This window comes from Carcharodon carcharias, chromosome 1 (assembly GCF_017639515.1).
Source record: "Carcharodon carcharias isolate sCarCar2 chromosome 1, sCarCar2.pri, whole genome shotgun sequence".
In the NCBI taxonomy this organism is placed as follows: Eukaryota; Metazoa; Chordata; class Chondrichthyes; order Lamniformes; family Lamnidae; genus Carcharodon; species Carcharodon carcharias.
The window spans coordinates 19,724,353-19,743,571 of record NC_054467.1 but is presented as its reverse complement, the minus strand read 5'-3'; the positions used below and the strand labels follow the sequence as shown (position 1 = coordinate 19,743,571).

At 44.3% G+C, this 19,219-nt stretch overlaps 1 protein-coding gene across 1 annotated transcript in view; it reads right to left on the bottom strand.

Moving 5' to 3' along the window:
• Nucleotides 1-513: 513 nt before the first annotated feature.
• Nucleotides 514-19,219, bottom strand: part of LOC121269681 (thrombospondin type-1 domain-containing protein 4-like) — a 381,085-nt gene continuing 362,379 nt past the window's right edge. The window contains exons 13-17 of the mRNA XM_041174524.1: nt 17,509-17,682; nt 16,127-16,300; nt 12,604-12,783; nt 11,233-11,377; nt 514-706 (exon numbers count right to left, since the gene is read on the bottom strand). Of these exons, the coding sequence (XP_041030458.1) occupies nt 567-706; nt 11,233-11,377; nt 12,604-12,783; nt 16,127-16,300; nt 17,509-17,682 (813 nt within the window). The 3' untranslated portion in view covers nt 514-566. The remainder of the gene's footprint in view (nt 707-11,232; nt 11,378-12,603; nt 12,784-16,126; nt 16,301-17,508; nt 17,683-19,219) is intronic.

Sequence of the window (19,219 nt, the reverse complement as noted above, 5' to 3'; positions counted from 1 at the left end):
TTGTTTCTCAGTTATAAAAAAAAATCCACAGATAAACCTTAAATTGAACACAATATTAAGAGAGCAAGTTTGTCAAGGAAGAGTGCAGTGAAAGTCAATGCATGCTTTTTTTTTCCAACCAGCCTTCTGAAACATAAAATATAAACAGAAAATGATGGAAATACTCAGCAGGTCAGGCAGAATATGTGGAGAGAGAAATAGAGTTAATGTTTCAGTTCGATGACCTTTCATCAGAACTGAAGTCTTTCTTCTGCAAAGGGAGATCCTGAAACCTGTTACTGAATATATTTCATTCATTTGTAGAATGCACTTCATATATCTGAAACTCAAATACTGCAAATTAACTAGAAATTCAGCACTTTGACCAAATACCAGCATGATAATGGTATAAGATTATATTAATACTATACAGTATATTTCTCTGTGTAAACTAGCCGTGTACATACTAAATTTAACCCCTTTTCTTTGCAATTATGATATTCAAAACAGTAGAATCTGCAAGTTCTCCTATGGTAATGTTACTGTGTCACAATCTGGGAGGAAGTTTGGGCTTTGAACGGATGCAGTTATCTGCTTCTGAGCTGATCGGCTCTTCTTCTGGCTGTGGCACATGATGCGCAGCAAGCTGTTTTATAGTATGTATAGACACAGAGTCTGGCTTGTACCACAACATTACAGTTGAAGTACATGTCTCTGCAATTTTCATCTGCAAAAGTAAAACATAAGGATTAGTTTTGTAAGTTTAAACTGCAAAATGCCACTGGTTGCTAATCTGAGGGATAATGTGAAATATTTTATGTTTATAGCAGGTTGAAGACTTGCATTTATACAGCGCCTTTTATGGCCACTGGACATCTCAAAGTGAAGTGCTTTTGAAGCATACTCGCTGTTGTAATATAGGAAATGGAGCAGCCAATGTGCACACAGCAAGCTCCCAGAAAATCAATGTAATACTGACCAGACCATTTGTTTTTTGTGATGTTGTTTCAGTGGCAAATATTGGTCATAAAATTGGGGAAAACTCCCCTCTTTTTCTTCAAAACAGTGCTACAGAATCTTTTCTGTTCACCTACAAAGGTGTCCCCACTTTAATATCTCATCCAAAAGACAGCACCCCTGACAGTGCAGCACTCTCTCAATACTGCACTGGAGTGTCAGCCTTGATTTTTGTGCTCAAGCCCTGGAGTGAGGATTAAACCAAAGACCTTACTACTCAGAGACAAGGGTGCAACCAACTGAGCCATGACTGACACATCTCAGAAATGTGAAATGCTAGCAAGCTTCCTTATAATAACAACTTACATTTATATAGTGTTTTTATAAAACATTCTGAGGTGTTGCACAGGATTGTTAAAAAATTATTTGATTATATTTGTCTCAGGGACACTTGCAAACAGCGGTCTCATAGCATCAGGACAGTACAAAACAATGAATGTAAAAAGATAGACAAATTTTAAAAGATGATGGGTGGAATTTTCTGTGCCCACTAGCGTCGGGCGTGCTCGGCCGTGTGAGTGGACATTATGGTGAGAAGGCTAAAAATCGGTTTCCTGCCATCTGATGTCGGGAACCTCATTGTAATACATCTGCATATTATTATAAGACCAGCCCGCTGGAATAAGCCCCCCCCCATACTGATCATCCGCCCACGTTGGCATGATTGCACATTGCCGATTTCACAACTATACATAGGTGACGTGCACCTGGCGAGCTGCACTTGGCTCTTACCTTGCTTCGGGCAGCACTCATGGTTATCAGTGCCAGGCTTTGCAGACAGCACCACAGCACCTTTAGTGGGTTCATGGGCAGGTGTCTACCTACCAGACAAGCAATAAGGCGGGAGTGGTTTTGTACGGCTGCAGGACTAGGACTTGCTGCGAAAGGGGGAGAAGTGGCCTCAGGCAAGGGAAAAGGCTGCAGGGCGAGGGCTATACTGGGGAAGTGGGGTATCCCAGGGTGTGTTGGGGGGGGGGGGGGGCACAAGTTGATTTGTGCAAGTGGCCTCAAGATGCTGAGGAGGCAGTCTCCAGAGCAGATGAGGCCAGATGGAGATACGGTGTGCGTGAGAGAGTGAGTAGTGATGTCCTTTGAGCTGGCAGTGAGTGAGATACCAATGAATGTGTGATGGGCTTGAGTGTGTAGGTTTAGAGTGATGAAGTGGCTGCCTTACCCTAGCAGCACAGATGAGATCATTCATCCTCTTTCTGCATTGGATGGCCAACCTCTGCCACTGCCATTGCCTACCACGCCGGAGTGGTAATGTAGTTGCCCCTCCTGCGGCCAGAGTGGGGGTAGAGAGCATCATGGCGTGCCTCCACAGCGTCCAAAAGGTGCTTGAGGTATGTGTCACTAAACCTAGGGGCTGCAGTCTTTTTGCCTTTCAGGGCCATGTCTTATTTGCAGCAGTCCTGGGCAAGGAGTGCCGAGAGGTGTGTGCACGGCTGTACTTTAAATGTGGCGCCCAGCGTGATGAAACAGCGAGGTGACGGCGTGGCGAGTGAATTGGAGCCCGCCCGCCATCTAAATGACGTGTTTCCCAGGAATACATAATTAATGCAGTGGGTTTGGGGTGATACGACGTGAGAAGCTGCCATTGCGGCCGGCGGGTAAAACGTCCTTTCACCTGCCCGCTACTGCACTTGGTGCAAATCTGTGACGATTCTGCCTGATGTCTCATTAGCAATGGGGGCTGGGCATGCACTCATCATTAATTAGAAGGGATGGTAGCTCAGACACAGACAGAATAACGTAAAACAAAAATCCTAACGTGCTTCATACACACTCTAATGGAGAGATGGTCCTTTGTGGATGATGGCTAACTACTTATTTAGTTCAGCTCATGCAGCCAGCCAATCCTTTTGCTATTGGCTTTACCAGTGCCCAAGCCAATTTTTCTTTTGCCACTTTGGTTCTTGGACCATCTAATGTATCAACAGAAAGAGGTGAGGGTCGATTTTCAGAGTCCATGCTGCCTGCTGCTAAACAGGAGCAGCTCATATACACAATGTGAGGCATTTGTGTAGCTCTGGGAACAAGCTCTGTATAGCCCTATTTTCTATGTTGAGCATTTAAATGGCTGAAGGGAAGCTCTGGAACAGTGCCATCCCCTGGCAGACCCTAGCACTGGTGACAGGAGCAGGAAGCTGAAGAGAGAGTGGGATCTTCAGTTTGCCAGTAGAGATTGGGAGCCAGTTAATCCTGGTTGTAGCTTAAACCTCTTGGGGTTGGGGGCAGGTGGGTGTGTGAAATAAAGGCAAGTCATATCTTTGGCCTGTTCACAGGATCCCTTTAGACACTTCATTTAACCAGCTTTTGGGGCCAGGTCACAGTGCCAGTGCTTCCTGGGCACCTGAGCATTTCGGTAGCTCAAAAAAGGGTGCAAGACCATGAACTCCTCCCCCATTAACATGAGTGAATCTGTCCTGCACCTTCTACTGGCAATCTGGGTCTCGGGTCCTTTTTCTTGATCTTTGGACCCAGGAAAATCAGTTCTGTGCAGCACTGGCCGATCACTCCTGTCAGTTGGTGAAATGGTCCATTGCCACCTGCTTAAAGGTATTGAAACCACATCTGAACATCACTGAACAGTCTCACTGGCAGAAAGTTTAGTTCCTCAGACTTTCACTGGCAGCAGCTCCGAAACCAAATGAAAACATGTAAATTGTCAAACTATAAAAGCCAGATGTCACCAGCTAATTGTAAAGAGTTTGCAACTTGGGGATCATCCTGACAGGCCAGTGGAGGCAAATTCGATCGTAACTGTCAAAAGGGCAAGTATCTGAAAGGAAAGCATTTGCAGGGGCACAGGAAAAGAGTGAGGGGAGTGCAACTCACTAAATTGCTCTAATGGGGGCTGGCATGATCTTGATGGGCTGACTGGCCTCATTCTGTAACCATTCTATGATTCATTCTATCATCAAAATAATGAAGCCAAAAGCACTCTGAGCTTGCCATCATGGAACACCAAGTAAGTATAAGATTCATGCAGCAAAAGACGATTCCACGATGTTGTGCTTGAGTAACACATCCTACACAGCAAGACCCATGGAACTGGGAGGGTAGGTCTCAGTGTCAGCTTCAATCACACATTCAGATGGTCCAGAAATTACATTATCCAGCCACAACAACTTGGGCACGTCTGAAAGCGGCTGCCTAACTCTATCATCCATGATTCAGTAGGGATGCAGTCATCCGGTTATGCCATCGACTGGAGCCTAACCTACAGGCAACATCCAGCAGAGACAGCTTTGCATTTGTGATCAAATTCACCACCACGCTGAACATTCCTGCCAGCTCATTTCAAACAATTAGTGGTGCATTTTTATTTCACACCAGTCAGGTTTTTAAAAAAAAAAATTAATGGGATGTGAGCATTCCTGGCTAGACCAGCATTTATTCCCCATCCCTAATTGCCCTTGAGGGGGTGGTGGTGAGCTGACTTCTTGAGCTGCTGCAGTTCATATTTTGTAGGAATACCCACTGTGCCGTTAGGAAGGGAGCTCCAGGATTTTGACTCAGCGACAGTGAAGGAGCGGCAATGTAGTCCGAAGTCAGGATGGTGAGTGACTTGGAGGGGAACTTCCAGGTGGTGGTGTTCTCATTCATCCGCTGCCATTGTCCTTCTAGGTGGTAGAGGTTGCGGGTTTGGCAGGTGCTGTGAAAGGAGCCTTGGTGAGTTGGCAGTGCATCTTGTAGATGGTACACACTGCTGCCACTGTGCGTCGGTGGTGGAGGGAGTGAATGTTGAAGGTGGTGGCTGGATTGCCAATCAAGAGGCTGCATTGTCCTGGATAGTGTTGAACTTCTTGAGTGTTGTTGGAGCTGCACTCATCCAGGCAAGTGGGGAGTATTTCCTCACACTCCTGACTTGTGCCTTATAGATGGTGGGCAGGGTGTGTGGAGTCAGGAGGTGAGTTACTCTCTGCAGAATTCCCAGCCTCTGACCTGCTCTTGTGCCACAGTATTTATATGGCTAGTTCAGTTCAGTTTCTGGTCAATGGTAACGCCCAGGATGTTGATAGTGGGGGATTCAGCGATGGTAATGCCATTGAATGTCGAGGGGAGATGGTTAGGTTCTGGCTGGGATTTTCCCTGCCCGCCGGCGTTGGACGTGTTCGGTGGTGTGAACGGACAATATGGTGAGAAGACCAAAAATCGGTTTCATGACGTAACAAAACCAGTTTGCAATTGTCTGCTCTACTCACCGATGGTGGACCACATTCCCCACCATCAGATGTTGGGAACCTCATTGTTATGCATCAGCATATCATTATAAGCCCAGCCCGCCGGACTCATTCCTCCTGCTGGATTGTCTGCCCGCGTCACAAGTTTCACAACAGCATATATAAGGTGTGCACTTGGCGTGCTGCACTTCACTTGGGATTTCAAGGTTTGTTTGCCTACCTTGCTTCTTTCAGCACTTGCAGTCATCAATGCCAGTCTTCACAAACAGCACCACATCACTTTTAGGAGGGCTTACGGGTAGGTCTCTACCTACCAGATCAGCCACATGTGGGTGACTTTTCAATGGCTGCAGGGCTTGCTTGGCGAACTGAGAGGAGTGGCCTCAGGCAAGGGAAGAGGCTGCAGGATGAGAGCTGTACTTGGGAAGGGGGTATTCCAGGGTGTATGTGGGGTTACATGTTGATCTGGTGCAAGTGCCCTCATGATAGTGAGGACTGAGGAGGCAGCCTCCAGAGGACATGAGATCAGATGGACATGTGAGGGTGTGTGTGAGTGGTGATGTCCCTTGAGCTGGCAGTGAGTGAGATGCCAGTGAATGGGTGATGGGCTTGAGTGTGTGAGTTTAGAGTGATCAGAAGGCTGCCTTACCCTGGCTGCACAGATGAGATCATTCATTCTCTATCTCCATTAGATGGCCAACCTCTTCTGTGTAGCATTGGCACTGATCACCATTGCCATAACCTACCAAGCCATACTGGTAATGTAGCTGCCCTCCAGCGGGCCTCCATGCTGTCCAAAAGGCACTTGAGGTTTGCAGTCTTCTTACCTTTCGAGGTCATGTCTTGGCTTGGAAGCACTGAGCGCGGCTGTACTTTAAATATGGCGCCCGGTGTGATGAAGCAGCAAGGTGATGGCATGGTGGGTGAATGAGAGCCAGCCTGCCATGGGAATGGTGTTTTCCTGGAATGCATAAGCAATGTGGCGGGTTTGGGATGATACGGTGTGAAAACCTGCCATCATGGCCAGCGGGTAAAACTTCATTTTACCTGCCGCTACCGCACTTAGTGTAAATCTGAGACAATTCTGCCCTCTGTTTTGTTGGAGATGGTCATTGCCTGGCACTTGTGTGGCAAGAATGTTGCTTGCTACTTGTCAGCCCAAGCCTCTATACTGTCTGGGTCTTACTACATATCAGCATGGACTGCTTGAGTCCTATACATGATGCACGAAGCAGGTCACTTCAGTCCTGTTTGCCAGGGAAAGGAAACAATAATGTCAAAAGGTGCAGCACTTTTACTTAGCAGCTGGGTTCCCAAATACAAGACTTACTGATGCTACTCAGAGCACCTGATGCCAACCAAATCGCAAAGGACTATATCTGGTCAACATCCAGGTGGTCCAGAACCATCACGATAGCACAATGGCAGCTGCAAGATACAATAGCAGCAACCATCATGCTTTCACCTTGGCCCAGTAAAAGGCACCACCACTAATAAAAGGAACTGGCATTGAAAGGGTAGTTGCTGGGGGTGCTGGTGAAGGATACTTATTGATACTGTTATAGAGTTGATCTTCCAGGCAACTTTTCTTGGTGGCCTCATTTAACTTTAGTTATAGAGTTAGATGCACACATGCTGCTGCTGCTGGTGTCTTGTAAATAAAGAGGAACTCTGTCCTAAAGGTTCCCGGCTCTGCTGACTCATTGGTTTACGCAAATCATGTGCATATTTATAAAACTCCCTATTCTGGGATCTATGAACTCGCTCAAAAGAGGTCTGCTCGCCCCAGCACATACTCTTAGCATGGGCAGTGGTGCAGGCATCGCACTGCAGTGGTGGTGTATGTACTAAATCTTTAATTGACATTTTCTACAGGTGTTTACATGTGAAATTTGGAAATGACCTTGCATATTCTCAAACTGCATCTGAAATTGCAAAATCAATCTGCCACTAATATAGATGCCGTAATTAGAGCCATAAGGAAAACTTATCTCCAGAAACAGGAGGCAGAACGGTCTCTGCAGCTAATGGTTTTATTAAAAATCTTACTTGAAGTCTTGTAATCTAGTTCATACTGAAGACTTTTAATAATATTGCATTTGAAATATTGGCATTTTGACAAGTTCCAATTCTTGATTGCTCTGCTGGGCTGTTCAAAGTGCCTTGACTTCAGCGCAAGCTGATACGATAAAGTCACATGTGAATGGCACATTGGAATTAAATTCAAAAACTCTGCAGGGCATCAGAAGAAGTCAGTTGAGTAGCAAACGTGGCTTGTTCTGATCATGGTGGTTGTGTGGAGCCATTTCTATGCAAACTGTAAACTATTAAATGCTAGCATTCATCAGAGTGATTGAAACCAGCCAGATCAGCCAGGCAGATGAAAAATGTTAATTATTTTCACATATTAAAGAAGAAAGGACAACATAAACCAGAGATTTCGTGTTCATTTCACTCATGCAACTCCAGATTCAGAAGCAAAGATGAACCATGTAAAAACAACAGTTTAAATTAAAAATGGAGAGAGGTCCTTCATGGATTAATGGAATGTGGATTACCGAGTTTATTTTGTTTTTTTAAATTTTAGGATGACTCTATTTTGAGGAGCAGACAGAACGGCCCCATCGAATTTGCAAATGCTGACAGACATTGAAGTGTATTTGGGTGTCTGCTGTCACAATTATGGGGTGTGCCTCACAGATGGCGAGTTGATGGAGCTTGGTGAATGAAAGAGGAGAATGGCCAAAGAGAACATTTTCCCCATCCCCATTCAGGGATGCATGAAGGCAGCAAAAGGACATAAGAGTCAGGTTGTATAGTCCATAGGCAGAATAAGCAAGGAGGGAAATCTGCTCCCCAGACTCAACAGTTCATTGCAGTGAATTAAATCAAATTACATGGGGCCTGCCATTCTAAAGGAAAAACAACAACCTTTGTTTAATCCCCTCACAGGTAGATTTCAGTGTATGATTGGGAGGACCAGAAATAAGCAAGGTAATATGGCCAAATGTTAATTTTCAAACTGCCAATTCTCCCTAAAAGTGATAATAAGGGATGAGGCTAACAATTTGTGAGCATACTAATTGCTATATTATTAAAAATATGCATTTCAAAGCAGGATTTACAATTGACATCACTGAAATAGGGGAGACATCATTGTTGTCATTGATAGCTGGTCAAGATTGATCATCCCCAGCTGTTGTCCTTCCGCGTCAAGATAAAAAAAAACTCCTTGATGATCCCCAGTCATCAATACGATCATGACTGATCTTCTTGTGTTTTGAATTCCACATTCCCATCTAACCCCGATAACTTATATGAATGCACTATGCTTTCTTTTGTGTGCCACCCTCAGAGTTGTCCTATTGAAAGGGTAGGAGTGAAGGATTGCGGAGTGCTCTACCCAGGGATCTGGTTGTTATTGCATTAGTCAATTAACTACGTGTGTAAAAGACCCAGACTGTCTTTTCTATTCCGGCTGTAAAATCCTTCATGATTTCGGCACTTTTCTTGTCATTTGCTGAAAAACCAAGTGCTGGTAAGAGACTGGCAATTTCAGAGTCTGATCCTATGCCTGTCGGTGCTTCTACATACACGCTGTATTCCAAGTCAAATCTTGACAGCAGCCACCTCTCCTGAACCATTCCAAATATTTGAAAGTCAGCCTTTTTCATATGTTGGTTTGTTAACCTCAATGCTTTGATATTTTCAGCGGCAGTGTTCCTCAGAAACCTTGCCAACTGCATGCCTGAGATCTCTCCCACAAAGACTATTGATACTGAATGATGCACCATGGATATCTGCAGACATTGCCTAACTTGGTGGTAGAAACTACAAGTCAAGTGATATGATTTAGGTAAACAATTCAAACTCCTTCAATTTCTACCCATATATAGCAGTGTTAAGTAGTTGACAGGGGGTCAGTTAGCTTTGATGGCTAGCATGTGGTTCAGAATAATGCCAACAGCACAGGTTCAATTCCCATTCTGGCTGAGGCAGACTTGGGATCTGTCTCCTCACCTTACCCCGGACAGTGGAATGCAGTGGCAAACCACCACTGGTAAAAACTACCAAGGGAAGAGCCTCAGGCTGAAGCATCAGCGGACAAAGCCGAAGGACCTGCCTTTGGGCAGGGCACAAAGAATGAAGTAATTGATAGTGAACCTTACTGTTCCTCTTAGCACTTTTTTTCAAATTGCACACCCTTCCAAGTGTGTTGGGCAGTACATATCATGGTTATTACCTTGTCTGCCAGATCCCATTATATAGTGGGTGGTTATTCCGAATTTTCAGGGCTACAGGGAAAGGATGGAGGACTGGGACTAAGCAAAATTGCTCTTGCAGAGAGCTGGCACAGACACAACAGGCGGAATGGCCATTTCTCTGTTCATTCATGTTGTTCATAATGAGCTGCAGGGACTTACTTCCTCTATGATAAACCACTTTTGTTACTCCACAACTAATGGGAGACTCTGAGCATTTTAAATTAGTGAGTTGGGGTATAATCAGGGGAAATCGGTGATTCAGCAGCATAATTACAGGTGTTTTTGGATTTTTAAAAATTTATTTGCTGGCTAGGCCAGCATTTATTGCCCATCCCTAATTGCCCTTGTTCAGTGGGCATTTAAGAGTCAACCACATTGCTGTGGGTCTGGAATCACATGTAGGCCAGACCAGGTAAGGACAGCAGATTTCTTTCCCTAAAGGACTTTAGTGAACCAGATGGGTTTCTACAACAATTTTTACAGCGATGGTTTCATGGTTATCAGCAGGCTTTTAATTCCAGATTTTTATTGAATTCAAATTTCATCTTCTGCCATGGTGGGATTTGAACCCAGGTCCCCAGAGCATTACCCTGGGTCCAGTGACAATACCACTAGGCCACTTCCTCCCCATGTTTGGCTCCATAGTTTTCCCTACAATGTACTTGACCACCAAGAAAGATGCAGAACAAAGTCATGAGTGTGGTAAAACATAGGGAGAAAAAGTGAACTCACCGAATACAGGATGAGTGCTGAAAAAGTTAGATTTTTATAGCATTGGATTGAATCGTCAATGGCCAACAGTGCTAATAGAATCTTCAAAATGTTTCATGTTACTTTACTGTAGTGGCACCACCATTTTACAAAGCCACTAAACAAATCTGTACCATTCCTCATCTGTCCACTGCAAGGTGTTTGGTTCTTTTAGCAGCTTCCTGCTAAGATCTGCAGCACACAAATGTCCACATTCAATGCTAATTGATAATTAGTCCAGTATGGTTACAGAAAGATTGATTGATATAGGAAGTGGAAAATATCACATTGGTGCGATAAACTGGCTCTTCTAAGACAGGGGCTGAGCTGTGTTGCTGAAGCATGGTACAGGGATCTTTTCCATCTGTGTCTTACTGCCACACCTGACTTAGGAGTGCCAGCACAGAGATAGAGACTATTCTAAGGGCAGGAGCGGGGCTGTAAAATTCGGCTGGGTTAAAATTCCACCCTCTATTCCATATAAACATTCCTTATCTTGAAGAGCACAAAACTCATGCAGACAAAGCGAAGGAAGAACTGTATTGAAACTAGGCACAATTACCCAGTGTCAGCCATGGCTCAGATGCTAGCACTCTGTCTGTAAGTCAAAAGTTTGTGTGTTTAAGTTCCACTCCACAAAAATCTAGGCTAACACTCCAGAGCAGTACTAGGGAGTTCTGTATTGTCAGAGGTGCTGTCTTTTTTTCATCAGAAGTTAAACTGAGGCCCTGTCTGTACACTCAAGTGGACATAAAAGATCCCATATGGCACTATGGGGAAAAAAATGACCTGGTCACTATCGCATTGCTGTTTGTGGCAGCTGTGTGAAAATTGGCCGTTGGGCTTCCCACTTTACAACAGTGCTTACAGTTGAAAAGTACTACATTGGCTGTAAAGTGCTTTGGGATGTTGTGAAAGACACGATACGACTGCAAGTCTAACCTTCTTCCTTTTGAACATACAGTAAAAAATAGAAGAAGTAACTTCATAAAGGTTACTGCGCGCACGTGGCAGTCAGTGCACTGATATTGTACCTATCTCTGCTTTGCATGGGTCGGTGTTGCAGGTTTCTTTATCAATGGGCCTTAGGAAGGAATCACAGTTGTTGCTTTGCGTCATGTCATCTGCAAGACATCTAACCTCTCGAACTCGGTAACCACCTTCACAGGATTTAGAGCACTGTAAGACAAAACCTGGCTGGAGTAAGATGGAAATGTGTGATGGGCAAATTACAATTACTAATATGATTCATTATTTGATAAGCATACTTAGAGAAACTTTCCTTGCACATTCAAATTCTGAGAAACTAACCCAGCTCAGTATGTTTTGCCATATTTCACAGAGATTTTTAAAAAAATTCATACTTTGAAGGTATAGGATTCAATCATGATACATCCTGCTCGTATAATGTTTTGCAGAGAAGCATAGTTATATTTTGACTTGAGTTACTCACATTGGTTTTAAGAAGCCTGAGTTGAAAACCATTTGCATTACTAGTTCCAACTGACTGTAAAAAGGGGCTGGTTGTGGAGGTTGCTATTGGATGAAAGCATTACACAATTTCTAGCAGTAGGTGTTTACCAGACTGTTCATGCCTCTGGTACAGTTTTTTAGATGTTTTTTCACTTTGCTCTGAGACATATTTCAGCTGTGGATTACCCTATTTCTCACTGACATAATTTTTTACCTTTGGTATTTACTGCTATAGGTGATACTGTGGCAAAGTACAGACGGAACCTAACTAGCCCGTGCTTGCAAAACTCAAAACACAGTGTCCAACATTAGATTTTACAGTTGGACAATATTTGCTAAATAATCCTCAGTGTGCTAAAAATTATGCTGACAACCAATTTAAGATCATCAGTTGGGTTCACAGTGTGGCACATTCACGTGTACTGGAAGCTACATATTAATACACAGGGCCCTGTTCTTTGCAGACAGAACATGTACAAACATTGTACCTTTTTCAGCTAAACAAAATAAGTGACAGCCATTCACTGTTCATTCCTCAGGGCAGTGCCTTGACCAATCAAAGTCAAGCTGCCTAACTTAAATTTCAAATAACGTGTGGCAGTTAACTGTCAGTCACCATTAACTGGTGCATTCTCCATGGTAACGCCTCCAACAATCAGAGTTCACTTGCCAACCAATCAGCATCTCTCCTCCTACAGTATAAAGCTGTCGCTTCACCTGACATTGGTATTCTTACGATTCCCCTGATGAGTGCAAAACGAAGAGCTTTGACAAAATGTCTTTTTTCAGCAATACTCAAGTTCTGCACTACCAAATGACTAACTGTGATAATTATCGTGCACCAATCTGGTACACAGCTGATACTTACCACACTCCCCTTCTCTGTGGAGTTACTGCACTCCCATTGATAGTTCTTATGTTGTAATACTTACTGCACTCCACTCTGTTGTGTACCATTTGACGTCACATTTCCTCAGGTGACAGGTTTGTTCTGATGCTGGTCTCTCTAGGTGGGAGCAATCATGTGCTTCTGCCACTGTAAGTTTGTCATCTGTTTTCTTCAGGCAGACCACACTGCGGAGTTGGGTTCCATTACTACACTCTGCTGAGCACTATGAAAGAAGCAGGAACAAATTATTTTTATTGAGGCTTCTGGAAGCAAGGCAGATATATGGAGTTAGATACAGATCAGGCAAGATCTAATTGAACAGCAACAGAACAGGCTTGAGGGGCTGAAAGGCCTAGTCCATTTATATTTGTTGCCTTAGTCATCACAATCCAATAGATTGAGGGAGTAAATTTTTGCTGGAGTTCACCAGAACTGGTGGAAGAACCTTGAAAACCCTGGGATAAATGCACAAATGGCATTCAATTAGTTTTCCTAGGGTCTCCAGGGCTGGTCCTGCTGAAGTTACAGTGGATTAGCTGGAAAGTCCCCATGGAAATTCATTCCCTGTGCTTCAAAAAAACAACTTGGCATAGTCAAAGCATGCAAAAGGAAGCAGACTGAATTCTTCCCCTTTCCTCCATCTTTTAGAAGATTTTGAGCCAGTTCCTGGTCTTTGAAAGGGTCAGCAAATTGAGATTTGGCAGTACAGCTGGTGAGAATCTAGTCGAGGAGAGAGCCAGCAAAAAAATGCGAACAGGACAAAGTTGTAAGGAGCGAGATGGCAGTGGAGGAAACCGGCGGAGGAGAGAGCAGGTAAAAGAGAACGAGTGAAAGGACAGAGCTGGCAGGAGAGAGCAGCAGATGAATGCAGCAGAGGAGAGTGGCAAGCAGAGGAGCTAGCCAGAGATGAAGGTGGCAGAGGGGAGAAGAAATAGGGATTCAACATTGAGCCAGGAGAGACACACACAGGTCCAGCAAAGAGTAGAGTGGGAGATGTATCTTGCACGAAGCTGGGTTAGAGAGGTTACACGATCTCCTCAGAATACACAGTGTATGTGTTCGCTAATAACAAGTGGGTGAAGTGGAACCTGTCAAAAACTGATAGTCACTCCTAACCATGTATAAATGTTGACACTGCTCCAAGTCGCAGCAAGTGAGGCTTTAATCATATTCTACTGCTGAATTAACCATTCTCACTGAATTAAGCTACACTGCTGTCTATGCTCTATGCACAAAACAAGGAAATATCCTCATTGACACAGGTCCCAGGGTTACAGGTCACCGAGTCAGAGAGCCATTACAGCACAGAAGAAAGCCATTTGGCCCATCAAGTCCACGCTCTGGGTCACTTTAAAAATAAGGAGCTGCCCATTTAAGACAGAGGCAAGGAGAAATTTTTTTCTTTCAGAGGGTGGTGAGTCTTTGGAACTCTCTTCCTCAAAAGGCAGTGGAAGCAGAAAATCTTAAATCTGTGTCCTCTAGTCCTTGTACCATCAGCCAATGGGTACAGCTCTTCTTTGTCTACCTTATCTAAACCCGTCATAATCTTGTACACCTCCGTCAGATCTCCCCTCACCTCCCTTTGGTCCGAAGAGAACAACCCCAGTTTCTGAAGCCTAACCTCATAGCTAAAATCCCTCACCCTGGAACCATTTTGGTAAATCTCCTCTTATGGACCCTCACATCCTTCATACCGTGTGGTGCCCAGAACTGGTCACAATGTTCTAGTTATGGCCTAACTAAAGCTTTATAAAGGTTCAGCATAACTTGCCTGCTTTTGTACTCCGTACTTCTATGTATGAACCCAAGGTGCCATACGGCCTGAATTTTGCGCTTGTCAGGCGTGCGCAATTGGCGGGCCTAGGAGCGGATGGGAAACCATCCCCCGAGTGCGATGGGCCTCCAGCCGCGATTTCACGCTGGCAGGCGCCCAGAGAATGGCTCAGCGCTGCCAGGGTTGGGGGGGGGGGGGGGGGGGGGGGGGGAGGTGAGGAGAGGGTGGGTGCCAGCTGACAGCTGCCTCAGGGAGCAGCTGACCTCCAAATAATAAATGAAAGCTCAAAAACGCTGCAAGAAGTATCCACGCAGCACAATCAAGCGCCTGGAAACATACCTGATAAAAATGCTGTCCCCAGATATTTATTTTTTATTTTAAATCCTAACGCAGATTTCATCCCGCTCTTGGATGAAGTTTCATCAAAAATGTAAAGCCTGCCTGGCTGCTTGGCCTGTCCGCAGCTACAAAGGACTGGGGTGCCCAGCCTGCTGTTGGTCTGCTGCTCCCAGCACAGGATCCATAATGGGATGCTGGCGCTGATTGGTCCTAAGACTGGGGTCGAAGTTGACCGGCAAACTGACTTGTCTGTCTGCATTTGGTTGAAAAGAAGGGAATAAAAATGAATTGTTTTTTTTTTAAAAAAAAAATTGTCAGGTTGGACGGGCCACGAAAAATCGCTTACGATTGGGTCGTTAATTGCCCGCTTAATTGTCAGCAGGTGCTTTTCCAACTTTGGTGTGCGCCCACCGAGCGAAATATCGCGTCAGTATGCGGTGACATCAGGGTGCTCACCGAACATCATCTCACGTGATTTTACGCCTGTTCAGGCCCGCGGATCGTAAAATTCTGGCCCATGTTTTTCTAACTACTCTCAGTATGTCCTGCCACCTTCAAGTTTCTATGCACATGAACCCTCGGGTCCCTTTATCCCTGCACACTCTTTAGAATTGTGCCATTAAATCTATATTGCCTCTCCCTATCCTTCCTACCAAAATTCATCACCTCACACTTCTTTGCATTAAATCTCGTCTTCCACTTGTCGTCTGCCCATTCTGCTAGCCTATTTACGTCCTGTTGCAGTCGATTGTTATCACCCTCATTGTCTCCACACCCCTCAATTTGATATGATCGGCAAATTTTGAAATTTTACTCCGTATTCCAAAATCCATATTTGAAGAAATCATACAGGCTCAAATCGTTAACTCTGTTTCTCTTTCCACAGATGCTGCCAGACCTGCTGAGCTTTTCCAGCATTTTCTGTTTTTATTTCAGATTTCCAGCAGCTGCTGGATTTTGCTTTTTTCCATATTGTGTGCCTCCAAACAATACTCCCCCTTTCAGGCCATTCCTACATATATACCTCTTTTGTACACTTAACAATTAAGTGCCCCATTTGAAAGAGGCACTGTAATAAAAACAAAAACAAATGAAAACTTTAAAGGAAGCTTAATAACTTAAATTAAAATGTCATTCCTATATATATGAGCACAGGTGAGTCCCCAGTTAATAACAAATAGCTGAATTACAATTCACACCCTCCTTATATACATTTAACTTAGATAAATATCAAACTGGCTAGGGGAAAGCGGAAAGGAATTTGAGAATGATAATAGTCTCCACACTATCACACAGAGCAGCAGTGTGAAGGGGGGAGGGTATTTACAATCCTAGATGATGCTTTTGAAATGAGACATTAAATTCGCATTTGGCGGATCAAATGTAAGAATGTAGAAAATTATGACCACATACTCTTGCTGTACAATGAAAATTAAAGTAGTTACCAACTTACCTGACTCCATGGTCCAGTGAACCACCTGACTTCCTCATCGCAAGGACCAAAGTTGCAAGGCCTGACATCCTCTGGCTTCTCGACTCCACAGCCTTCTAAAGGTAAACTGCTGATGTGATTCATCAGACACACAACTGACCTCGTCTGGATGCCTGGTCCACACTCTGCAGAACACTGCAGTAAAGCACAAACCAAATACTTGGTAACTACACAATTACAACAAACTGCACCACAGAAAATAATTTAGAAAGCACCATTGGTCGCCCTTGGATATAGAACTCCCCGATATAAAGCCACCTCCCAGAGTTAACACCACCCCTCCCCCGGCCCTGGAGATTTATCTCTTCCAGAGCTTAAGTGCTTTCAGATATAAAACTTCCCAGAGCTGAAACCTCCTGGTAATAAATCTTTCCTGAGATAAAACACCTCTGAGAGATAAAAGCTACAGAGGGATGAATTTTCATTGAATTGTCTGTCATTCATCATATGAGCCAAAATGGAAGATGTTTCAATTCCGTCCTTTACTTTTATTAGGTGCTGCAGAACAACTTATGTAAAACATGGATAAATTCAGTTCCCAGGGAAGTGGCACAAGGATCCTGGCTTGAGGTTAGTGCAAAACTGGGCCTCAAACATCAACTTCATAATTCTGGTGAGCTGTTAATGGCAGATGGGTGTCTTGAGTTAGTTTGCTGGGCTGTTTCTTTCAAATAGCATCAGGTTCTGGGGCCGATCTGGCCTGGGGTTAAGTCTTGGTGATGGGGGGTGGGGTGGGGTGGTGGGGGGTGGCAGTGATAAGGAATACGAGGGTGTGAGCACCAGTCAGCAACAGGCGACAGTGTTGGTGTAGAACAAGCAGAAGCACATCTGTTCTTCTTGGCCCCAGATCAGGGCAAGTAAAAGACTGAAAAAGTCCCTCTTCATCAGCAGCCTACAGAGATCCCATTAAAAACCAGTGGTTAAACTGCCATAGACCTGGAAAATCTGAGCAAAGCATGCTTGGCGTATACTCCCTTAGTATTTGCTCAGTTTAGTAGGACTTAACTCAAAACATTTCTGACTCGCAGGCAATATTATAACTTTTGTCGACTTGTGCAATTTGATAATCGTTCAAGGTTTTTAAATCCAAACCAGTGGCTTGTGATCCTTCTTTCAGCCCTAAAAACCTGACGGTGGATATAATTTTCTGGTCTCTTTTCCCAAGATGCTCCCTTACTATCAGATCACTATCTCTACCTTATTATTTATAACTAAATCGAATGCTGGGAGACTGCCTCTATTCTGTTAAGCTCCCTCTAATAAATTCAGATTGCAAAGTAGAGGAAATGATGCTGCAGTGATATTGGTGTGAAGAGATCTGATTAGAGAATGATATTCTTTACCCTCACACTCCAGTCTGTGTGAAACCAACTCTTTGCACATGGGCCCATGTCACAATTTTCTGTATCAGCAGGCTTCAGTTGCATGTTGCACTCTTCATCGTCAACAATATCCCCAAGATTGTCAATGCATTTTACATCCCGAATCCTTTGTCCCACACCACAAGGTACTGAGCACTGCGAAAAGGGTGAAAAATAGAGGAAACTGAACAAATATGATGGAGCTACTGCAAACCAAACAGCAATATCAGTCCTTAATAAACAACCAGTTCTGTTATCATTGCACTCCCCAACTGATAGTTATTAATTTCACGGTTATTTTAGTTCCAAAATAAGACCATGAAATTCCTGAGGCTGTTTCACTGGTGCATTTGTGGCCGATTGGTCACCCCACCCACTTTAGGCTCAGGCTGGAGATGCCGTTTCAATCCCAGGAAAGAGGTTGCTCCGATGGCTGTGGAGAGCTGCTGGCACCTGCAAAGGGGGGTCAGTAGCATCCACCTCAACTCAGCTCATATCAGGGCTCCTGAGGCACAGTGGGATGGAAGACAAAAGAAATAATTCCGGCCTTTGGCACCTAAAGGAGCCACTTTGCCTCTAGACAAAGTAATTTCACCCCTCACTCCCAGATTGGCCTCATAGCTGATGAAATACAATGGGATGACCAACTGGGGTGTATAGCTCACCGGCAGAATGTTAGTAAGTCCCTCCTCTCCAACTGGCCCAGGCCCACTGTTGGGGGTGGACCATTTGTTGGATAAAATTGTTCCTCTCCAGTCAGTGCTGCCTCACTGAAAATGCCCAGAATTCACGACCATCCAGTTGCTGGACGAGGCAACGGGTAAAATTTGGTGTGCATTACACACGTTCTCCAGGGCAGATGCCATGAAGTTGAATTCTGCAGTTCATTGTCCTCTGCAGCTACATTATGGTTCAGGCACATGATAGGTGCACCTGGCCGTGCTTGAAACAAATGCAGGCATCATTTAAATATGTTAATAAGAGTCTTGCACTCACTCTTTGAATGAATCACGCATTTGAACCCCTGAGGCAGCTCTGCTCATTACATCCTTAATGTGTATCTTTCCATTGAATATACACTTCCGTTTTCTTTGTTTTCTTTCCCAACTATTTCGACTTTCTGGAGATTTACTGTCAGAGTGTGCTGACTGGCTGCCCATTCCAGTGGCAAGTGGGGCCTCACAATTTTGAATTGAAATTTTAAAAATTATCTCGTAGGACATATGCCTCTCTGGCAAAGCCAGCATTAGTTGCCCGTCCCTAATTGTGCTTGAACTGAGTGGAGGGCTTTTCAGTGGCCAGTTAAGAGTCAACCACATTGCTGTGGGTCTGGGGTCGCATGAAGGTCAGAACAGGTAAGGATGGCAGATTTCCTTCCCTATAGGACATTAGTAAACCAGATAGTCTTTTACAAAAATCATCAATAGTTATCATAGTCACCATTACTGAGACTAGCTTTCAATTCCATAACTATTAATTAATTGAATTCAAATTCCACCAGCAGCCATGGTGGGATTTGAACCCATGTCCCCAGACAATTAGCCTAGGCCTCAGTATTACTAGCCCAATGTCATTACCACTATATCACCATCTCCCCACAAATCCAGCTGCCAAACAGGTGTCCTGATGTAGCTCATCAGATTGAGGCCTCAAAATTAGGGCCAGCACCAAGTTTTTGGTGAGGGTGAGGGTG